Below are 23,630 nucleotides of genomic sequence, written 5' to 3' on the forward strand. Positions count from 1 at the left end.
CGGCGACTCCTTTGCTTGCATCTTTGGAAACAGCTCTATATTCACCTTTAATATCTTTATTTTTCCCTTTCAGGGTTCCTTTGAAGACCCTGACCTGGAGTTACACACAGGCTTTGGTTCTTTGCGGGAATGGGACCCGTTCTTGGGGTTCCACAACTGGCTGTTATTTGACATGCCAAGGGTTTGGCTTGAGAGTTTCGATCGTGTTCGGAAGCCTAAGATCTCAGGGCTCTGGAGACGGGTGGGTTGAGGGTTGGTGTCACGGCAGGAGACTCGTGTGTCATTAGGGAGGCTGGAAAATCTTTCACTGTGGGCCCGAAGACCCGAGGTCTTTGTGATCTTTAGACACAGAGCTCAAAAAATGCGATAAAACGGACTTTTAACATCGTAAACCAGCAGGTTGTTGTTATGTCTCCCGCTTGCTGTGAAAATGGGGGACACCTCCTTCTCTCTTGCCAGGGAGAGAGAGAACCTGTGGTTTGTCAAATGTCGGATGAAATGAGAAGCCTTTGGGGTGACTTTGCTATTGTTTAGCACACGCTTGTGCTCGGTAGCGGGTGTGCTTTTTGTTTAGCCATTGAGGGGAGGGGTGATCATTGCTTGTTGCCACTTATGCGCGGGAAGGGGGAACTGGGGGGACTTTGGGGTTCTCTGGCATTCATTCTTTGGGGCATTCTCTGTTTTCGTGGATGTTTGCAAAGAAAAAGCATTTCAGGATGTATATCGTATTCAGTTCTCTGACTTTAAATTCAACCTTTGAATCTTTGAACCTTTTGAGTTTCGGTTACCCTGCAATAGGAAAGTTGTCATGCAGCACAGAGGAGATTTACGAGATAGTTGCTGGATTGCTGGAACTTGAAGGACTGGGCTATGGAGAGAGGTTGAGCAGGTTGGGACCTTTTTCACTGCAACAAAAGAAAATGTGAGATGACTGTATAGGGGCATATAAAATCATGGGGTATAGATAGGTTCCTCACTTCAGGATCTCAGTCAGTTTGGACTGGCAACAATATCTCCTCCACAGCCTCCATCAGCACAGGTGCACCAAAGGGCTGTGTGCTTGGCCCCTGTTCTACTCACTTTACACGTTGGCTGTAAGGCTAGGCACTGCTCCAATGCCATATTCAAGTTTGCTGATGACACCACTGTTGTGGGTTGAATCAAAAGTGGTGATGAATCAGCATACAGGAGGGAGACTGAAAATCTGGCTGAGTGGTGTCATAATAACAACCTCTCACTCAATGTCAGCAAGTCCAAGGAACTGATTATAGACTTCAGTAGAAGGGAACCAGAGGTTCACAAGCCAGTCCTCACTGGAGGATCAGAAGTGGAGAGTGTACAAGATATTAAGATGAATAGACAGAGTGGACAGCCAGTGCCTCTTCCCCAGGGCTCTTCCCTCAGTGGCTTCCCTGAGCCACTGCTCAGTACAAGAGGACTGATTGGGTGCAGGTTATTCTCGAGAGGGAGGGCAAGAATCCAGATGTTGTGGTCCATGTAGGGACCAACGACGTGGGTAGGATGAGTGAGGGGGTCCTGCGTAGGGAGTTCATGGAGTTAGGTGCGAAGTTGAAGAGCAGGACCTCCAGGGTAACAATCTCAGGATTGCTACCTGTGCCACGTGCGAGTGAGGCAAGGAACAGAAAGATTATAAAGATTAATACGTGGCTGAGAGGATGGTGCAGGAGGGAGGGCTTCAGGTTTGTAGATAATTGGGCTTTGTTCCAGGGAAGGTGGGATCTGTTCCGAAGGGACGGTTTACACCTGAACTGGAGCGGTACTAACATTCTTGCAGGGAAGTTTGCTAGTGCTTCTTAGGGGGGGGGGGGGTTTAAACTAAATTTGCAGGGGGTGGGGATCCAGAATGTGAGAGAGGATAGCGAGAGGAAGAATAAAGGACAGGTGGGGACTACACGGTTCCGGAATATTAAGTGTGTAGTAGAGAAAGGTGAGGCGGAACAAGTGATAAGGAGGACACATGTACAGAGGGATGGTCTGACAGAACATGGAGTTAAATGTGTTGAAAGAATAAGTAAATTTAAGAAGGACAACAAAATTCTAGGGGCGTATAGCCCGATGGGAGTTCGGGGAGCTGGGTTAAGCACAATAGGCAGCAATTCAAACAGAGAGAGGAGAAATGGGCTAAAAATTCTATATCTGAATGCACGAAGTGTCAGAAATAAGGCGGATGAGTTTGAAGCCCAGGTGCGAATGGGTAACTATGATGTTGTTGGGATAACGGAGGCATGGCTGCAGGGAGATCAGACCTGGGAGATGAATGTACAAGGGTATTCGTGCTATTGTAGGGACAGAAATGTGGGCAGAGGGGGTGGGGTGGCCCTGTTGGTGAGGAATGAGATTCAGTCCTTTGCAAGGGGGGACATAGGGTCAGGAGAAGTAGAGTCTGTGTGGATAGAACTGAGGAACAGTAAGGGCAAAAGGACCCTAATGGGTGTTGTCTACAGGCCACCAAACAGTAGCATGGATATTGGGTGCAAGTTGAATAGGGAGTTAACATTGGCATGTGGCAAAGGTAATGTCGCAGTAGTTATGGGGGATTTCAACATGCAGGTGAACTGGGAGAATCAGGTTGGTGCTGGACCACAGGATAGGGAGTTTGTAGAGTGCCTACGGGATGCATTCTTGGAACAGCTTGTACGAGAGCCGACCAGGGACATGACTATTCTGGATTTAGTGTTATGTGATGAACAGGATTTGATAAGCGATCTTGCAGTAAAGGAGCCATTAGGAGGTAGTGATCATAATGTAAGTTTTTATCTGCAATTTGAGAAGGATAAGGGCAGCTCGGAGGTGTCAGTGTTGCAGTTGAACAGGGGAAACTATGGAGCCATGAGGGAGGAGCTGGGCAAAGTTGACTGGACGGATATCCTAGCAGAAAAAACAGTGGAACAGCAATGGCAGGTATTCTTGGGAATAATGCACCAGGTGCAAAATCAGTTCATCCCCCAGAGAAGGACGGATTCAAAGGGGAGAAAGGGGCCACAGTGGTTGACAAAGGAAGTCAGAGATTGCATAGCATTAAAAAAAAGGAAGTATGACAGAGCTAAGGTGAGTGGGAGGATGGATGATTGGGAAGTTTTTAAGGAACAACAGAACTTAACTAAAAAGACAATATGGGGAGAAAAAATGAGGTACGAACACAAGCTAGCCAGGAATATAAAGGAAGATAGCAAAAGCTTTTTTAGGTATGTGAAGAGAAAGAAGATAGTTAAGAACAATGTTGGGCCCTTGAAGAATGAATTGGGTGAAATTGTTATGGGAAACAGAGAAATGGCAGAAGAATTTAATGAGTACTTTAGATCTGTTTTCACTAAGGAAGACACAAGCAATCTCCCAGATGTATGGATGGGCCAAGGACATAGGGTAACAGAGGAAATGAAACAGATTGACATTAGGAAGGAAACGGTGATAAGAAGACTGATGGGACTGAAGGCTGACAAATCCCCAGGTCCGGATGGTCTGCATCCTAGGGTACTAAAGGAGGTGGCCCTGGAAATTGCAGATGCATTGGTAATCATTTTCCAATGTTCCTTAGATTCAGGATCAGTTCCTGAGGATTGGAGAATGGCTAATGTTATCCCACTTTTTAAGAAAGGAGGGAGGGAGAAAACAGAGAACTATCGACCTGTCAGCCTGACATCGGTGGTGGGGAAGATGCTAGAGTCCATTATTAAGGATGAAATAGTGGCATATCTAGATAGCAGTGATAGGATTGGGCCGAGCCAGCATGGATTTACCAAGGGTAAATCATGCTTGACTAATCTGTTGGAGTTATTCGAGGATGTAACCAGGAAGTTAGACGGGGGAGATCCAGTGGATGTAGTGTACCTCAATTTTCAGAAGGCATTTGATAAGGCCCCACATAGGAGACTGGTGGGTAAAATCAGAGCTCATGGCATTGGGGGGGAAGATATTGACATGGATAGAAAACTGGTTGGCAGATAGAAAGCAAAGGGTAGCGGTGAATGGGTGTTTCTCGGAATGGCAGGTGGTGACTAGTGGGGTGCAACAGGGCTCGGTATTGGGACCACAGCTGTTTACAATTTACGTTAACGATTTGGATGAAGGCATTGAAAATAACATCAGCAAATTTGCTGATGATACTAAGCTGGGCGGCAGGGTGACATGTGATAAGGATGTTAGGAGAATTCAGGGTGACTTGGATAGGGTGAGTGGGCAGATACTTGGCAGATGACGTTTAATGTGAGTAAGTGTGAGGTTATCCACTTTGGGAGTAAGAACAGGAAGGCAGATTGTTATCTGAATGGTGTAGAGTTAGGTAAGGGAGAAATACAAAGGAGTCCTTGTTCATCAGTCACTGAAGGTGAATGAGCAAGTGCAGCAGGCAGTGAAGAAGGCTAATGGAATGTTGGCCTTTATTACAAAGGGAATTGAGTACAAGAGCAAGGAAATCCTCTTGCACTTGTACAGAGCCCTGGTGAGATCACACCTAGAGTATTGTGTACAGTTTTGGTCTCCAGGGTTAAGGAAGGACATCCTGGCTGTAGAGGAAGTGCAGCGTAGATTCACAAGGTTAATTCCTGGGATATCTGGACTGTCTCATGCAGAGAGGTTAGAGAGACTGGGCTTGTACACGCTGGAATTAAGGAGATTGAGAGGGGATCTGATTGAAACATATAAGATTATTAAGGGATTGGACAAGATAGAGGCAGGAAATATGTTCCAGATGCTGGGAGAGTCCAGTACCAGAGGGCATGGTTTGAGAATAAGGGGTAGGTCATTTAGGACAGAGTTAAGGAAAAACTTCTTCTCCCAGAGAGTTGTGGGGGTCTGGAATGCACTGCCTCGGAAGGTAGTGGAGGCCAATTCTCTGGATCCTTTCAAGAAGGAGCTAGATAGGTATCTTATGGATAGGGGAATCAAGGGATATGGGGACAAGGCAGGAACCGGGTATTGATAGTAGTTGATCAGCCATGATCTCAAAATGGCGGTGCAGGCTCGAAGGGCCGAATGGTCTACTTCTGCACCTATTGTCTATTGTCTATTGACATGGCTTTAAGGTAAGGGGAGGGAAGTTCAAGGGAGATATTAGAGGAAGGTTTTTCACTCAGAGAGTGGTTGGTGCGTGGAATGTACTGCCTGAGTCAGTGGTGGAGGCAGATACACTAGTGAAATTTAAGAAACTACTAGACAGGTATATGGAAGAATTTAAGGTGGGGGGTTATATGGGAGGCAGGATTTGAGGGTCAGCACAACATTGTGGGCTGAAGGGCCTGTAATGTGCTGTACTATTCTATGTTCTATGTTAGCATCTTTAAATTCCTGGCTGCTATTATTTCAGAGGACCTGTCCTCTACCCAGCACCTAAGTGCAATTGTGAAGAAAGCATGGCAGCACCTCTACTTCCTCAGGAGTCTGCACAGATTTGGCCTATCATCGAAAACTTTGGCAAACGTTTATAGATGTGTGGTGGAAAGAGTGCTGACTGGCTGATTTACGGCCTGGTACGGGAACACCAGTGCCTCTGAGTGGAAAATCCAACAAAAGGGAGTGGATTTGGCTCAGTATGTCAAGGATAAAACACTCCCAACCATTGAGCACATCTACATGAAACATTGCCACAGGAAAGCAGCATTCATCATCAAAGACCCTCACCACCAAGGCCATGCTCTCTTCTCGCTGCTGCCATCAGGTAGAAGGTACAAGTGCCTCAGGACTTGTAGAATCAGGTTCAAGAACAGTTATTGCCCCTCAACCATCAGGCTCTTGAACAAAAGGGGATAACTACACTCACTTAAGGACTCTGTTATATTGTTATTTCATGCTCATTATTTATTACTATTTATTTTTATCAGCATTTGCACTGTTTATAGATTACAGTTACTGTTCTATAGATTTGCTAAGTATACCCACAGCAAAAGAATCTCAGGGTTGTATGTGGTGACATGTATGTACTCTGAAATAAATTTTACTTTGAACTTTGAACAGTTTGACAAACTTCTATAGACATGTAGTGTAGAGTATAATGACTGGCTGCATCATGGCCCGATATGGAAAGACCAATGCCTTTGAATAGAAAATCCTACACAAGGTAGTGGATTTGGCCCAGTACACCATGGGCAAAGCCCTCCCAACCACTGAGCACATCTACATGAAACAATGTCGTAGGAAAGTAGCATCCATCATCAGAGGTCCCCACCACCCAGGCCATGCTCTCTTCTCACTGCTCCCATCAGGTAGAAGGTACAAGTACCTCAGGACTCAGACCACCAGGTTCAAAAACAGTTACAACCCCTCAACCATCAGGCTCTTGAGCAAAAGAGGATAATTACACTCACTTGCCCCATCATTGAGATGTTCTCATAACCAATGATCTCACTTTAAGGACTCTTTATCTCATTATCTCATGTTCTTGTTGTTTATTGCTATTTAGTTATATTTGCATTTACACAGGTTTGTTGTCTTCTGCACTCTGATTGATCTTTCACTGATCCTGTTATAGTTACTATTCTATAGATTTGCTGAGTATGCCCACTGGAAAATGAATCTCAGGGTTGTATATGGTGACATATACTCTATGTGCTTTATAATAAAATTTACTTTGAACTTTGAATCCACATGATCTTTTTCCCAGAGCTGGGGAACCAAGAGCCAGAGGGAACAGGTTTAAGTTGATAGGGAGAGACTTAATGGGAACCTATGAGGGTACCTTTTTGCCCAGAGAATAGCTGGTATACCGAACGAACTTCTAAAGGAAATGTTTGAGGCAGGGACGTTAGAAGCATTTAAAAGATACTTGGGCAGGTACGTGTATAGAAGGTTTCAAAGGCTATGGGCCACATGGGACAAGCTTAGACTGGGGAGGACATTTTTCATACACAGAGTAGTCAGTCTCTGAAAGAAGTTGCTAGAGGAGGCGGTGGAAGCAGAAACACTTGGATAATTTAAGAGACAGAGAGAGAAATTAAATTAATGCAGGCAAGATGAATAAGTATAGATGGGCATGCCGATCAGCATGGACACGGTGGGCCAAGGCGCCTGTTTCTATGCTCTGCACCTCTGTGACCATCCTGATCTGAGCAGTTTTCGGAACTCTTGATCCCACAGTGTGGTGGCGGCATCTTCAGCAGAAGAAGCCAATGAGGGATGGGTAAGAAATTCCAATCCTCCCAGAAATGTCCACACGCAGTGAACAAGTGAAACAAAATTCTGAATTTATCTTTAATTTATACTGTAAAATGATCGATGATCTATTTCATTTAAATGGGAAACTCTAGCCATAAGGTGTACAAAAATTTACATCAGCAATCAGCCACACGAGAAGGAACATAAAACCCTTCATCATTTCCTAACATCAATACAATCACTCCAGCTTGGCTAATTCACCTTTCAATCTTCCCATGTCGGTCCATAGTCTCCTCTACTGCCATGGGCCACTCTCAAGTTGGAGGAGCAACAACTCATGTTCCATTTGAGTAGCTTCCAACCCAAAAGCACGAGCATCAATTTCTCTGACCTCCACTAATTTCTCTGCCTCCTATCTTTTTCCAATGCCATTCTGGCTTCCCTCTAACCACTTTCTTCCCTCCCCTTGCCCATCACCTCCCTCTGGCGCCCCTCCTCCTTAGCTTTTGTCCATGGTCCAATCTCCTCCCCAATCAAATTCCTTCATCATCATTCCTTTACCTCTTCCACCTTTCACCTTCCAGTATCTTAATTCATACTCCTTCCCCATCCACCCACCTTCCCCTTCAGCTGATCTCACCTCAGATCAAATCAGGTTTAATTATCATTCAAACATACATGGATACAGCCGAACGAAACAGCGTTCCTCTGGGGCCAAGGTGCAAGGGGCCACAGCACATTCAAAATAGCGAGCAAAAAAAAAAGCAGTCACGTGAAAAAAAACCCACAAATGTAGCCCAAGACCCTGAATGACATGTCCCACAAACTGATGGTACAGTCCCCAGCAGTGCATGCAATCCAGCATGTCATTCCATTGACTGAACACTGGAGGCAGCACTGACTGGTGAGACCAGCCTCAACGAGCACGAAACCATGCTGCACCTCCTCTGGCATCTTCTCTCCTGTATTGCAGCAGCAGGCAAACCCGCGGCTGAGGCCCAGTCCTTACTACAACCGAGGCTAACAGATTAGTTGCTTCCCATCACCTCCAACTCCCCCACTTTATTCTGTCTTCTGCCTTCTTCCTTTCTCATCCTGATGAAGGGTCTCGGCCATAAACATCAACTATCTATTCCTATCCCATAGATGCTGCCCGACCCACTGAGTTCCTGCACCATTTTAGTGTGTGTTGCGCTGGATTTCCTTTGCGGTTACTTACTTGTCCATTGAAGGAGGCCCCTTCTTGTGACTTGATGAAATCACTGTACACCTGGTTTGCTCTGAAAATGACTGTCGCGACGGCCTCTTGGTACTGGGGTGAGGCTGTGGCCAGCAGAGGAAGGGCTGCCAGTGGAATGTGGTCCTGGTTGTTAGATAAACAGCCCTCATCGTAGCTCAAGGGACTGAGGCTAGAAGAGCAAAAGTTCTCTGTAAAGGCAGAAGCTACAACAATGCCCATAAGACATAGGAGCAGAATTAGGCTACTCAGCCCATAGAATCAGCTTCACCATCTGTCAGGCTAATTTATTATCCCTCTCTATCCCATTCTCCTGTCTTCTCCAAATAAACTTTAACACTCTTACTAATCAAGAACCAATCAATGTTTGCTTTAAATAGACTCAAAGACCTGGCCTCCAAGCTGTCTGTAGCAATGAACTGCACACATTCACCACCCTCTAGCTAAAGAAATTCCTCCTCATCTCTGTTCTGAACAGACATCCTTCTATTCTGAGGCTATGGCCTCTGGTTCCAGACTCTCCCCACTATATGAGACATTCTCTCCACACCCACTCTATCTAGGCCAGGGCTCCCAAACCTTTTTCATGCCATGGACTCCTACCATTAACCAAGGGATCCGTGGGCCCAGGTTGGGAACCCCTGATCTAGGCCTTACAATATTCGTTAGGTTTCAATGAGATCCCTTTCATTCTTCTAAATCCAGGGAGTACAGGTCCAGAATCATCAAGCACACTTCTTACATTAACCCTTTCATTCCCACTTTTTAAATGCTTCCTTCTGTTAGAACCTGCTGTTGCAAGGAAACCTTCTTGCAGCCATCGTTCATACTTTTAATTACATTATTGAGTGTGTTAACATATCAATCAGAGTGAACTTCCATCTGGGACATTATGAAACAGCTTTTGTTTATTTAAAGTTACGGAAACTGGTACTTGAGTTTTTATTAGATGAAACTATGAGGTAATGAAGTTTCTTTCATAGCTAATACCTCATCAGTTTCATGAATCAGAATCAGATTTATCACAACAGCAGTATGATGCATAAATTTACTATGAGTTACAGTAAGAATATATATATTTTTTAAATTGTGCAAACAGAGAGAGCAAAATAATGTGTTAATGTTTATGGGTTCAAGGACTATTCTGAAAATCGATGGTGGACGTGAAGAAGCTGTTCCTAAATCCCTGAGTGTGTTTCTTCAGTCTCCTGTACCTCATGCTTGATGGTAGTAATGAGAAGAGGGCACGTCCCAGATGGTGGGAGTCCTTAATGATGGATGCCACCTTTTTGAGGCATCACCTTTTAGACCATAAGATACAGGAGCAGAATTGAGCCATTTGACCCATCGAGTCTGCTCCGCCATTTCATCATGGCTGATCCATCTTCTCTCTCAGCCCCAATCTCCTGGCTACTCCCCGTATCCCTTCATGCTCTGACTAATCAAGAATTTATCAACATCAGCCTTAAACATACCCAATGACTTGGCTTCCAAAGCCGTCTGTCGCAATGAATTCCACAGATTCACCACTTTCTGGCTAAAGAAACTCCTCCTCGTCTCTGTTCTAAATGGATGTCACTCTGTTCTAGGGGTTCCCAACCTGGGGTCTATGGACCCTTCGATAAACGGTAGGCATCCATGGCATAAAATTGGTTTGGAGCCCATGCTCCATTCTGGGGCTATGCCCTCTCATCTTAGACTCTCTCACCATAGGAAGTATCCTCTTCACATCCACTCTACTGAGGCCCTTCAACATTCAATAGGTTTCAATGAGCTCCTCCATTACTCTTCTTAATTCCAATGAGTACAGGCCCAGAGCCATCAAACACTCCTCATATGGTAACCATTTCATTCTATTGGCCAGGAACACAGTGGACCTGCTGTGTGTTCTCCTTGACCAGCGACACGCCTAAGCCCGGGACAGCAGCAACACTCACTTTGAGACCAGCGAAAAGGCTTCGGAGCAGATGGCGGGGCATGGAACCAGCTTCACTGCGATGTGGCCGAGACCTGCGGGGAAGTGGACTCTCATCACCGTGTCAAAGACTGAGGTTATGGTGTTGACGTCGGCCTGCTTGGAGGTCTGGTCTCCACTGCCCGGGTCCAGTATGTTACCACCGTGTAGTACGAGGACCAGCATGTGAACCTTACAAGACTGCAAGGTTTGCAACGACGGTTCATCCTAAAGTGAAGAACAATAATTATAACACTGACTATTGTCCAACATTCGCAATTATTTAAAAATCTACCTTCATACAATGAAAAAATACTGACCAAAATACTCACCACTAATGTGTCATACAGTGGATTCCGGGTAACTGGGCCATCGATTAATGGGGGCTGCCGCTTATTAGGGACAACTCTTAAAGAACAAAAACTAATTGAGAAAATAGCTGCGATCCCCATTGTTTATTTGGGACACTTCATTCATTCGTTATGTGCCATGTCATATGATTATGGTCTCAGGACCACGATTGTTTTTGGCAAAAATTTTTATGGAAGTGGTTTGCCATTGCCTTCTTCTGAGCAGTGTCTTTACAAGACAGCTGACCCCAGCTACTAACAATACTCTTCAGAGATTCTCTGCCTGGCATCAGTGGTCACATAAGCAAGACTTGTGATATGCACCAGCTGCTGATACAACCATCCACCACCTGCTCCCATGGCTTCACGTGATCCTGAGCGAGGGTGGGGGGGGGAGGGGTTAAGCAGATGCTACACCTTGCCCAAGGGTGACTTGCAGGCTAGCAAAGGTAAGGTGCATCTTACACCTCCTTTGGTAGAGACATATCTCTACCCCGCCACTATACTGCTCAACTGGCACAGGAGAATGTTGCTGAAAAGGTCTGTCTAGCATTAGTCATGTGTACTTGTGTGGCTGTTAGAGACTACATCATGTTTAGAGCGAAGAGTTTTTAAATAGTGTCATATGTGGGTGTTTCTGTTACAAACCAGTGATTTTTGTCACTGAACATTGAACCTTTGAACACTACCTCTCTACTTTTTATTTCAATTTTTTTTGCACTACTTAATTAATTTAATACATATACTTACTGTCCACAGCTTTTCCCTCTATTGTTACGTGTTGCATTTTACTGCTGCTGCAAAGTTAACAAATTTCACAACATACGAAGGTGATATTAAACATGATTTTGATTCTGATAGCTGGCAAGAAATAAGCAGTAAGACAACTCAACTGTTTTGCTCACAGCAGTTTCAAGCATTCAGGCTTAGAGATGCCAGAAACAGCCAGCAGTAAAAATGAAACAATTTCACTACTTCAACAAGTTAAGAACAATGAGGAATTGTAAGGTATTGACAATCATCTTGAATGTTACAATGATAATGAAGACTTGGAGGATGCAATCACTGAAAGCATCATATGAAGGTAGTCCAACTATCTGCACTAGGTGTCTGCACTGATTTTGATCATTTACAGCCAATCAAAAGAATACAGCAATGTACACTGGATGAATTCCTCTATCAATAACTACTAGGAACTAATACACAGTTTTATATTACTGTAGCAGTATTGATAATGTTCTAATTTGTTCTGTATTTCATTTAAATACATAATTTGTTACTCAGTTAAACAGTAGTCTGTCTTTTTTTAAAAAACATTTTGACTATTTCTATGAAACTTTGGCTAAATGGGACAAACACTTAATTGGGCCAAAATGTACTAGTCCTGATGTGCCCCAACTAAATGGAATCCACTGTATATAATCTAGTGAGAATATATAAGAGTTAACTATCCTCAGGATTTATGTCAGCATTGCAGAAAATTGAGATTAACATCAAAGAGGCTTCTTCAACAACTGAGTTAACAAGTTTATGTTAATGGCTTAGATCTCCTTGGCAGCACTGCAAAAAGATAATCCAAGATGACAGATGATCTGAGTGGTATGAAAGAGAATGCGTCTGATAGACATCAAAGTCTATCCAGGGCTAGTAATCTGATTTTTCTCTAAATATTTAAGATGAGGACTCAGCTAAAGAAAGCACTATCAAGCTACAGTGTGATTTTCTGACAATTGTGAAGCAAGTTCCAAGTGGTGCTTTGAAACACCACAGCTTAGAGCACAGAATGGATGAACTCGGCAGTCCAAAGTGACACCTTCAATTTGGCATCACCCTCTAGTGACTCTTTTACAAACAGCAGAAATACCATTTCTTCCCACATCTATAACTTTATGACGTACTTTTGTAATGGTTAAAAAAACACTCCTCAGAAGCACCCACTTTCTATCTTGGAGAAGAAAAAAAGTTAAAATCATCAACTAAAATGTCAACACATTTACATATTGAATGCTTAATACAACCTCAATCGATTTAAACTACTATTTAGGCATTCCTTTACAAATATTTTCCTGTGTTGATCCAGAAGGAATAGAATTGTACTGTGTAAAATTTCTCTCCAATGATTAAAGGTTATAAACAAAATGTCATACTAGTAAGCAGAGAATATAAGCATTGTCACAGGAAAGCAGCGTCCATCAGGAAGGTGGTACAGGAGCCTAAGGACCCAAACCACCAGTTTCAGATATAGTTATTACCCCTCACCCATAAGGAAGAAAGTACAGGAGCCTAAAGACCCAGGCCACCAGGTTCAGGAACAGTTATTATCCCTCAACCATCAGGAAGAAGATACAGGAGCCTCAGAACCCACACCACCAGTTTCAGGAACAGTTATTACCCTTCAACCATCAGGAAGGTGGTACAGGAACCTCAGGACCCAGACCACCAGATTCACGAACAGTTATTATCCCTTAACCATCAGGAAGAAGATACAGGAGCCTCAGAACCCACACCACCAGGTTCAGGAACAGTTATTATCCCGCATCTATCAGGCTCTTGAACCAGAGGGGATAACTTCACTCACACCAACAATGAACTATTCTCACAACCTATGGACTCACTTTCAAGGACTCTTTATCTTATGTTCATGATATTCACTATTTATTTATTTTTGTATTTGGCGCAGTTTATTGTCTTTTGCACACTGGATGAACACCCAGTCTTTCACTGATTCGGTTATGGTTATTATTCTATTATGAATTTATTGAGAATGCCCACAAGAAAATGTACCTCAGGGTTGAATATGGTGACATATATGTACTTTGATAATAAATTTACTGTCAACTTTGTTAAGAGCAGACACCAACAAAGAAGGACATGGAAAAGAAAAGTAAGTTTTATTTTTATATGGAAATAGGAAAAACTGGAAACTTAAAATAAAAATCATAGTTTTCGCAATACCAGTAGTATCAGTAGGAAGAGAAAAAGAGTTAACATTTCAGGTCAGGAACTAGTCGGTGCAGTCTTTCATTGATTCTGTTATGGTTATTATTATGGGCTTATTGAGTAATCTCAGGGTTGTATATGGTGACATATATGTACTAAAATTTACTTTGAACTTTGAAGATGGATGAACATTAGGTTGTACATTGCAGAGAAGGTGAAAGGCAGGAATTAGGGAATGTCTGGAATAGGGTTGCTACAGGAACAAGGTGTGGCTGACAGGTTAATGGTGGCAGTTAGAAAGTGTTAATTCTGACAAAGAAATACGAATATGTCAAGGTGCCACACTGGTCAGGCTGTTCGAAAGGAGAGGGGAAAACTGAGCTTAGTATCACAATATATTCTCTGTTAATGGACATTTTACAACAGAGATTGCCAGCTACGGTACAGACTGACGGGGTTGGAGAATCTGACACGATGCCTGGAAGATGAGGTGCTGTTCTTTGAGCTCGCAGTGCAGGACACGGGCAAATTGGAGTGAGAGTGGGACAGAAAATTAGAAGTGGCAAACCACAGGAACTTAAGCCAATCTGCGTTTGGTTTCTCCACTGTAGAGAAGGCCAGACTGTCAACACCGAAAGTGACGGAGTAGAATGAATCATCACTTCACCCCAAAGGACCCTGTGGGTCCCTGACTGGTGGGAGGGAAGAGGGGAAGGATCTTGCAGCTGCATGGGAAAATGCCAGACAGCGACTGGTCAGAGGTGTGGGCCAAGGAGTCACAAAGGGGAATGGTCCCTCTGAATTGCTGAGCAGGGATAGGAAAGGAAGATGTATATGGTGGTGGAATCTTGCTGAAACTAGCAGAGGTGATGGACTATGATCTGTTGAATGCAAAGACTGGTGTGGAAGGTGAGGGCCAGGGGAACTCTACCATTGTCCTGTCCAGGGGGAGAAAGGAGTAAGAGACACTGCTTCCTGGCTATCTCTGACAGCCCTACACTGGACAACATTTCCCATTCCTTCACCCGCATAATCACTCTCTATCGTTCAATGTCACCCCCATCAAACAACCTGACCGCACTGGGCAACATTTCCCATTCCTTCCGTCAAGATGGCACCAGTGTACAATGTTTCTTTGGTTGACATTTTCTGGATAGATCATGAAACCATCTACTTCAATTCTTTTATGTCTTTTACGCATGTTTTTCACCCTGGAGCTGTTGGAGCCTATGATTTTGCTGTTTGGAGATCATTTGGATGTTCCAGTTCTCTGCAGTCTCTGAGAGGATTCTGGGAGGCAGAGTTGGCAAGCACAGGCAGGTTGCAGGACAGGGCGTGAGCTGATGTTCGACACTATTTTGTTCATTACAGCAACGAGGGAGATTGAAACATCGAGGCAAATGTGGAAGTTTGGAGATTATTTGGGTGCTTCAGCGCTCTGTAGTCTCCAAGTGGATTCCGGGAGACAGAGACAGCATGCATGAACCTCGTGGTGAGTCAGCTGCAGGATGGGGCACAAGCCGATGTTTGACACCATTTCGACAATTAAAGCGACAAGGGAGATAGAAGGATTGAGGCAAGTGTGGGGGGTAAGTGCTGGTTGCCTGTCCTTTGATCACTCTGCTACGAAGAGAGAAAGATCTAGAGAATGTTGCCCAGGATTTTTGCATTTTAGATGCAGACTTGGACTATAGCCTTTTCTTCAGTCTTCAGAGATTTTTATATCGTGCTTTTTGCCTGATCTTTCTTTTTCTTTGTGCGGAAGGAGGGACTTGGGGGTCAATGTGCCTGTTCCGTTTTTGTTTTCTTTTGTGTGGGAGGAGGGATTTGGGGGGAGGGGTTAATGATCGTGCTGCCTTTCTTTTCTTTCTGGGTTTCATGGCTACCTGGTCAAAAAGAATTTCAAGTTGTATACTTTGATAATAAATGAACCTTTGCATTATAACTCTCTACTTTTCGATGTCACCCCATCCAACAACCTGACTGCATCCTTTCACAGATAATTGGTTTGCCCTATGTTTACACACGCGCGCACACACACACACACACACACACACACACACACACACACACACACACACACACACACACACACACACACACACACACACACACACACACACACACACACACACACACACACACACACACACACACACTTCTCTGCAATCTAAAGCTAACACTTACCCTCTGTTCCACTTCCGATACATGGTCTCCAATCTAAAACGTTAACTCTATTACTTTTTCCACAGATGCTGCCTGACCTGCATTTTCTGTTTCTTTAAACAATGTTGCACCATTACTTCCATAAAACAAATTCCTAACATTATTCACACAACAGTTCCTGCAGATCATAAACACGATGAAGTCTGCAGATGCTGGAAATCCAGAGCAACACACACAAAATGCCAGAGGAACTCAGTGGGTCAGGCAGTATCTACGATGGGGGATAAACAGTCAATGTTCAGGCAGAATGCTGATGAAGAGTCTCAGCCCAAAACATTAACTGTTTATTCATTTCCGTAGATGCTGCCTGACTGCTGAGCTCCTCCAGCATTTTGTGTGTTGCCCCTAATATTATTCAAACATTCTGGGAAATTCCGAAGGATCAGTTAGCTGTCACAAGCAGTAATATGTGGAATTGGAGGGGAAAGCAGCTTTTCTGTACCCAGTGAATGGAGCAAGTGTGCTGGTCTGGGGAGGTCCCTAGTCTGTAATGTGTTTTTTTTTGCCTTCTTTTTGTTGTAGAAAACTACAGGAAGAGGACTGGACAATGTAAACTTTTGGCCAATTGTTGCCTTGCAAGTAATAATCAAAGCTAGAAAGAAGACAGAAAGCTACCGCTGGAAAATGTAAAAGGCTCCCTCCTAAACAATCATACTGTTGAAACACTCTTGGCCAGTATTTTACTACCAAAAACAGACCAATTGTTTTAAGTTCACTGAAGTGCTATAACCACTAGAGTTTAGCAGCTATACAACCTCTTTGATTGCACTGCATTAAAATGGACTTACAAATAAGTCTTTTTTGATCTTTCTTGTACAACAATGTGTTTATGATTTTTCTTGTGAACGTTGTATATATCAAAAGCAATTCACACAAAATGCTGGAGGAACTCAGCAGGTCAGGCAGCATCTATGGAAATGAATAAAGGGTGAACATTTCAGGCCGGAACCCTTCTTCAGGACAGAGAAGGAAGGGACAAGCTGCCAGAATAAAAAGGTGGGGGGGGGGGGCAGGGGAAGGAAGATAGCTAGCAGGTATTAGGTGAAGCCAGCTTGGTGTGAAAGGTCAAGGGTTGGAGGAATCAAGAAGGAATCTGACTTGAGAGGAGAGGATCCAGTGAGAGGTGATTGGCAGGTAAAAAGAGGTGAAAGGTCAGAGTGGAGAATAGAGGAAGGGAAAATGGATATTCATGCCATCAGGCTGTTTATATCATGCTATGTGCACTTGGCGCTGCTGCCAGTACGGTTCTCATGCATCTGACAATAAACGACTTTGACCAAAAAACCAAATTAATTTATATAAATTTGTTACTGTGCAATTTCGGTGTAAATTTTAGTGGAAGCCATTGTGACCATAATCTCATTAATAAAATTAACAGTTACAATATAAGACCATAAGATATAGGAGCAGAATTAGGCCATTTGGCCCAATGAGTCTGCTCCACTGATTCGTCATGGATGATTCAATTTTCCTCAGCCCCAATCTCCTGCCTTCTCCTCATATCCCTTCATGCCCTGACTACTCAAGAATCTATCAACCTCTGTCTTAAATATACCCAATGTGTCCGCAGCCGCCTGTGGCAATGAATTCAACAAATTCACAACTCCCTGGCTAAAGAAATTCTTCCTCATCTCCGTTCTAAATGAGAACCTCCTTTGAACCCTCTCTAGTTTCAGCACATCCTTTCTAAGTCAAGGGGCCCAAAATTGCTCACAGTACTCTGTGAGGCCTCACCAGCACTTTCTAAAGTCTTAACTTGCTTCTTATATTCTGGTCCACTCGAAATGAATGCTAACATCGCATTTGCCTTCCTCACCACAGGCTCAATCTGCAAATTAACCGTTAGCAATCTTGCACAAGGACTCCAAAGTTCTTTTGCACCTCAGATTTTTGAATTTTCTCTCCACTTAGAAATTGTCTACACTTACATTTCTTCTACCAAAGTGCTTGACCATACCCTCCCGACACTGTATTTCATCTGCCGCTTCTTTGCCTATTCTTCCAATCTGTCTGAATTCTAATCTACAATGTGGAAACATGAAAGGACAGAGGGATATGAACCTTGTGAAGGGATTAGTTCAGTTCGGCATCTATCTACTGGTTTGACTGGTTCAGCACAACGTTGTGGGCTGAAGGGCCTGTTCCTCTACTGTACTGTTCTATCAGTGGCAGTTCAAAGATAGTAGTTAGTTTAACATAAAAAATTGCACCTTCCAACAATGACAAGTGCATTAAAGTGATAGATTCAATGTTCAGCTAATTCAGCATAACTTCCCAGGTCTGTGAGCATTTTTGTCACTTTCTACAACTTTCCACAAGGCCAAATGAAAACAGGCTGCATCTTCCTTATCACAGCTTACAAGCCTTCTCAGATGTCAAAAAATTCTCCTCTTAAGATCCCAACCTTAAGATGATAAGCGGTAAGTGGACTGTCACGACTTTTTCCTCAGGGCAGAGATGGATGATACTGTATGAGGGGCAAAATTTTTCAGGTGATTGGCGAAAAATATAGGGAGTATATCAGAGGTAGATTTTTTTTGGAGAGCCGTGGGTGTGCAGAAAGGGTGGTGGTAACGGAAGATACATTAAGAACATTTAAGAGACTCTTCATTGGGCACATGGATGATAGAAAACTGGAGGGCTATGTGGGAAGAAAGGGTTAGATTGATCTTGGAGTAGGTTAAAAGGTTGGCAGAATATTGTGGGCCAAAGGGCCTGTACTGTGCTGTACAGTGAAGGAGTCTAGGACCAGAGGGCACAGCTTCAGTATAGAGCAGGGGTTCCCAACCATTTTTATGACATGGACCAATCCGTGGACCCCAGGTTGGGAACTCCTGGAATAGAGGGACGCCCATTTAATACGGAGATGAGGAGCAACTTCTTTCGCCAGAGGGCAGTGGATCTGTGGAATTCATTGCCACAGACGGCTGTGGAGGCCAAGCCATTGAGTGTATTTGGAGCCAAGGTCAATGGGTTCCTGATTATTCAGGGTGTCAAAGGTTACAGGGAGAAGTCAGGAGAATGGGGTTGAGAGGGATAATAAATCAGCCATGATGGAATGGCGGAGCAGACTCGATGGGCTGAATGGCCCAATTCTGCTCATGTATCTTATGGTCTAAAAGGCCAGAAAGCTAAGTGATGAATTTGGTCAACTTTGCTTCATACAGTTAACTGGTGTATTTCCTTATTCTGTTTTATGCCTTATGTTACAGTTCTCGTGAAGTGATTTGGAATCGAAGTAGTGATCCAGGTTAAGATCACACTCAGATCCACAGTCCAGGAAAGCCCCAGGTGTACGACTGGCACTTTGTGTGGACACACGCCAGCCAAGGCAGCAATCATTGGGTGGCTGTAAAGAGACAAAAGTCCAGTTCTGTCTCCTGTCCGTGTTTGCTACCCAGTCATACTTATCATGCAGTTGGATAGTGCTGGCAACTGCATCGTCCCTGAGTGTCCAAGCGTTCAGGTGCAGCGAGAGAGAAAAACAAAGGCCAGTCAAGCCGAGCTGATCACCGATCTCAGTCAACAGCTTCAGCCCTGCTCATGAGGAAATGCATCCACAGTAAGGCTTCCTTCCTTGCATGCTCTTAGCAGAGAAGCTTAACATTATTACGTTGCTTAAATCAATACACTTCAGAAGCAGTAAGGGCACCAGAACTACAGCTTTAATTTTACTTACTGCTGGTAAACTTGTAACTGTAATCTTTGGTATAGAGGTACTGACACTCTTATTTTTAAGAGTGTTGTGTATCTGCATGAAAACACAGACCAAGTCAGGAGATGCAGAAAACTAAAGGACTAGAGATATTCTAGGAATTACATTACAAAGTACATTTATATTTGAAGTACGTATTCTATATACAACCTTGAAATCCGTCTCCTGACAGGCAGCCACAAAGCAAAGAAACCCAATAGAACCCATTAAAAAAAGACTGTCAAACCAATGTGCATAAAGAAAAAAAACAAATCGTGCAAATAACATTTAGAACTGATGTTCACAAGAAGAACACAAATTCTCAATCAGTTTTCTAATATTACAACCTTAGCATGGTAAGCTATGAAGATGACAGAAACACACACACACACAAATACCGTTTCGGTGGCAATATTTTAAGTTACCTTACTGAAGAGTGAGTGAGTGAGTGAGTGTGTGAGTGTGTGTGTGTGTGTGTGTGTGTGTGTGTGTGTGTGTGTGTGTGTGTGTGTGTGTGTGTGTGTGTGTGTGTGTGTGTGTGTGTGTGTGTGTGTGTGTGTGTGTGTGTGTGTGTGTGTGTGTGTGTGTGTGTGTGTGTGTTTGTTTTTTGGTCTCCATTTTTGGAACACTGTCTCATTTGGCTGTATCTATGTATGGTTGAATGATAATCAAACTTGATTTGATTTGAACACAGATTATACAAGTTTGCATGATTGTTTAAATGACAGTGGGTTATTGTAACTAAGTAATTAAAGGGCAGATGAGATTGAGAATGTGGTTTAAATAGCATATGCAATAACAGGATTCATGAACGGAGACAATGCAAACATAAGGAAGTCATCGTAAATGTTTAATAGACAGATGTCTAGTCATAAATAGAAGAGATTCTGCTGATGCCGGAAACCCAGAGCAACACACACAAAATGCTGGAGGAACTCAGCAAGTCAGGCAGTATCTATGGAAATAAATAAATAGCTGACATTTTGGGCAGAGTCCTGAAGAAGGGTCTCGACCCAAAATGTCAAGTTTTATTCATTTCCATAGATGCTGCCTGACCTGCTGAGTTCCTCCAGCATTTTATGTGTGTTGGAGAGTCTGGTCATAACACATACGAAATGCTGGAGGATCTCAGCAGGTCAGGAGGCATCCATGGAAATGAATCAACATTTCGAGCCGAGACCCTTCATTGAAGTTCTTATAGAAGGTCTTGGCCCAAAACATCCACTGTTTATTCCTCTCCATAGATGCTGCCAGATCTACTGAGTTCCTCCAGAAGTTTGTGTGTTACGAAGGTCTGGTCATAACTGAAACATTTGGTACAATTCTATTCGCAGCTCTTTGGAAAGAATGTGAAGACAGAAAAATGCCAAAGAAATGAATGGGAATTATTGCAGGAATGAGGAATTTCTGTTTTGGAGTAAAGCTGAAGAAATGGAGTGTTGTCCTACAGCTGAGATGGACAGAGGTATTGAAAATGAGGAATGCAGACAGGAGCTAAAAACATTCCCTTTGGTGCCAAAGTCTAGAATCAGAAGATGTAGATTAAATGTGATCGGCAAGAAAATGAAAGGCATCATGAAAAAGGGAACAATTTAATGCTGCGAGTGGTTAGTGTGGACAATGTATTACTGGTTACTATAATGGATTTTATTTTTTTTTCCTTCTGGTAAAACTTATTACAATTTATGTTAATGTGTTCCCTGTGAACACTGCTATGTAAATTTTCTTGTGAATCTTGCTACATGCTTGTACCGTTGAGTTTCGTTGGACCCAGGCACACATGTGCATATGACTTTGACTGAACTGTGGTGGTGGAATGAGACTGATATGAGCTGGATGGATTAGAAGCAGGAGTACATGACTCGCCCACCCCCTCACCCAAAACCTGCTCTTCCACTTAATAAGATCATTTTGATCTGATTTTAACCATAGCTCGGTACTCCTGAAAGTATTTCATTTCTTGCTTTTCCTCTGTTCAAAAGTACTCAAATATTGTGTTTACCGCCCTCCACAGATTTACACCTCCACGAGGCCCATAACCCTGTCGTGGTTTAGAGCCTTGTGTGCTTCAATGACCCAGAGAGCCATGTTGGATGGAGTCAAGGCTTTATGCTTTGGCTCTTGGCAGAAGGGCAGAGGTCAGACTAAGAGTGGTCCACTGGTCTTCCAGGTTTGGGGGTTCATTTCAGGGCTATCAACCCTGACTGGTACAAACAAAATTGTTACGGAAACAGCAATGACAAATCCTTCTACATCTGAGTGCAATGGTATTCCTGAGTGTTCACCTGGGACTTACATGGCTGACAGTACTGAAAACTGAGAGGAAGTTACTGACATGATGAAAGAAGCACTGAACACCAACAGAGATGGAGCACCTTCATCACTACCCTAAACGCCAACAGTGTAACAGACAGTAAGTACAGATTCACAACCCTCTGATGGAACCATTCACTTTATGTCCGATTTAAATGAGTTACACCTTATATTCAAACACGCCCCCTCGTTTTAGATTCTCTCACAAGAGGAAATGTCCTCTTTACATCCCTGAGTCTCTAGCACGTTTCAATTAAGTCTCTCACCCTTCTGAACTATAGTATTTGCAAGCCGGACCTGTCCAACCACGTCCACTTCAGTTGTTAATCTAATAGGCCTCTCTGCACTATTTTCATCCCATTGAAGTGTTTGATGGCTCTGGGCCTGTACTCATTGGAGTTGAGAAGGAGGAGAGATCTCAATGAAATTTACTGAATGTTGAAAGCCCTTGGATATGGAGAGGATGTTTCCTATGGTGGGGGTATCTAAGATCAGAGGACACAGCTGCAGAATAAAGGGACATTCATTTAGAAAGGAGATGAGGAGGATTTCTTTAGCCAGAGAGTGGTGAATTTGTGGAATTCTTTGCCACAGGCGGCTGTGTAGGCCGTCATCGGGGATATTTAAGGCAGAGAGAGATAAATTCTTGATTGATCAGGGCATGAAGGGATACAGGGAGATGGCAGGAGATTGGAGCTGAGAGGGAAATGGATCAGCCATGATGAAATGTTAGAACAGACCCGATGGGCCAAATGGCCTAATTCTGCTCCTATATCTTAGTGGTCTTATTGTCACTGGCTCTGTGGTGAGAGCCTTTATTTGATAAGGTCCACAGGACCCAGGACGTGGTCTCAGCCCTGGCCTTTGTCACTGATATACATACTTGCTCATCACTGTATTTAACTCCCCTACCAATGAGCAGTAACATCTGCTCGAACTCCTCATCACATGTAGTACGTTCACACTGAGTTTTTATAGTTCAAGCACTAGTGGCTTCCTAAATGGAAATGGATCCAAACAAGCAAGGAAAAATAACAGGATTTTAGGGGAAGGGTCGGGAAATGTGAATAGCTGGACTGCCTTTGGTGTTACCGTTCTATGATCTGAATAAAGTGGCCAGGCTGGGAGCTCTCTCTTCCTTCGGTTTTCATAAGGGAAATGAATGAGATTCTCAAGTGAAGCTAGATTTACATAACAACACACATTAAATCAGGCTCTTCTGAATCGCAAAGTGATGTTTCACGTAACTTCAGTATTGTATTCTTGATGTGGTCACTAGATTTGACAGCTATTAATAAAAGCAACGTGGTGTAAAGGATCACCCATGGAGACTACGTTGGCCAGGAGGATGCAAGCTCTCAACTTGTTTACGGGAACACAAACTGGCGATACAGAGATATGATCCACAGTCACTGATCTCAGTACATGAAGGCCAAGAAATACACCACTTTAGCAGAGTCACTGCAGAGGTTCCGGTGCAGACAAACGCAAAGCAGGCTTGAGAATTGTTAGTAGCGTGGTTCTCTCTTGATAGTTCTGTAAACAAACATATTGAAATAGGCACCATCTACGAGATCCTAGGAACCAATGAAACGAGCGCCAATAGAACTGAAAGCTCGGCTGATGGGGTAGCCAATCAGGACCAAGAGAACGGGGCCCTATAGAACTGATGGAGTAGCCAATCAGGACTAAGAGCCCTCCCGAGAGAAACACCAACAACTGTCACGCCACTGGTGATGAAACGTCAGCAAGCTAATTGAGAAGCTTGGCAAACATCAAACACCTCAACCCAGCTACCAATATCCTAGG

General features: G+C 43.5%; 1 protein-coding gene across 9 annotated transcripts in view; it reads right to left on the reverse strand.

The window, feature by feature from the left end:
* The window catches only part of pitpnm2 (phosphatidylinositol transfer protein, membrane-associated 2), a 316,594-nt gene that overhangs the window by 52,814 nt on the left and 240,150 nt on the right, over positions 1–23,630 (reverse strand). For all 9 annotated transcript variants that reach the window (XM_073051985.1, XM_073051991.1, XM_073051992.1 and 6 more), the window contains 2 exons: positions 10,282–10,526; positions 8,327–8,516 (listed from right to left, as the gene is read on the reverse strand). In XM_073051985.1, coding sequence (XP_072908086.1) covers positions 8,327–8,516; positions 10,282–10,526 — 435 coding nt within the window. The remainder of the gene's footprint in view (positions 1–8,326; positions 8,517–10,281; positions 10,527–23,630) is intronic.

This window comes from Hemitrygon akajei, chromosome 7, assembly GCF_048418815.1.
Source record: "Hemitrygon akajei chromosome 7, sHemAka1.3, whole genome shotgun sequence".
Lineage (NCBI taxonomy): Eukaryota > Metazoa > Chordata > Chondrichthyes > Myliobatiformes > Dasyatidae > Hemitrygon > Hemitrygon akajei.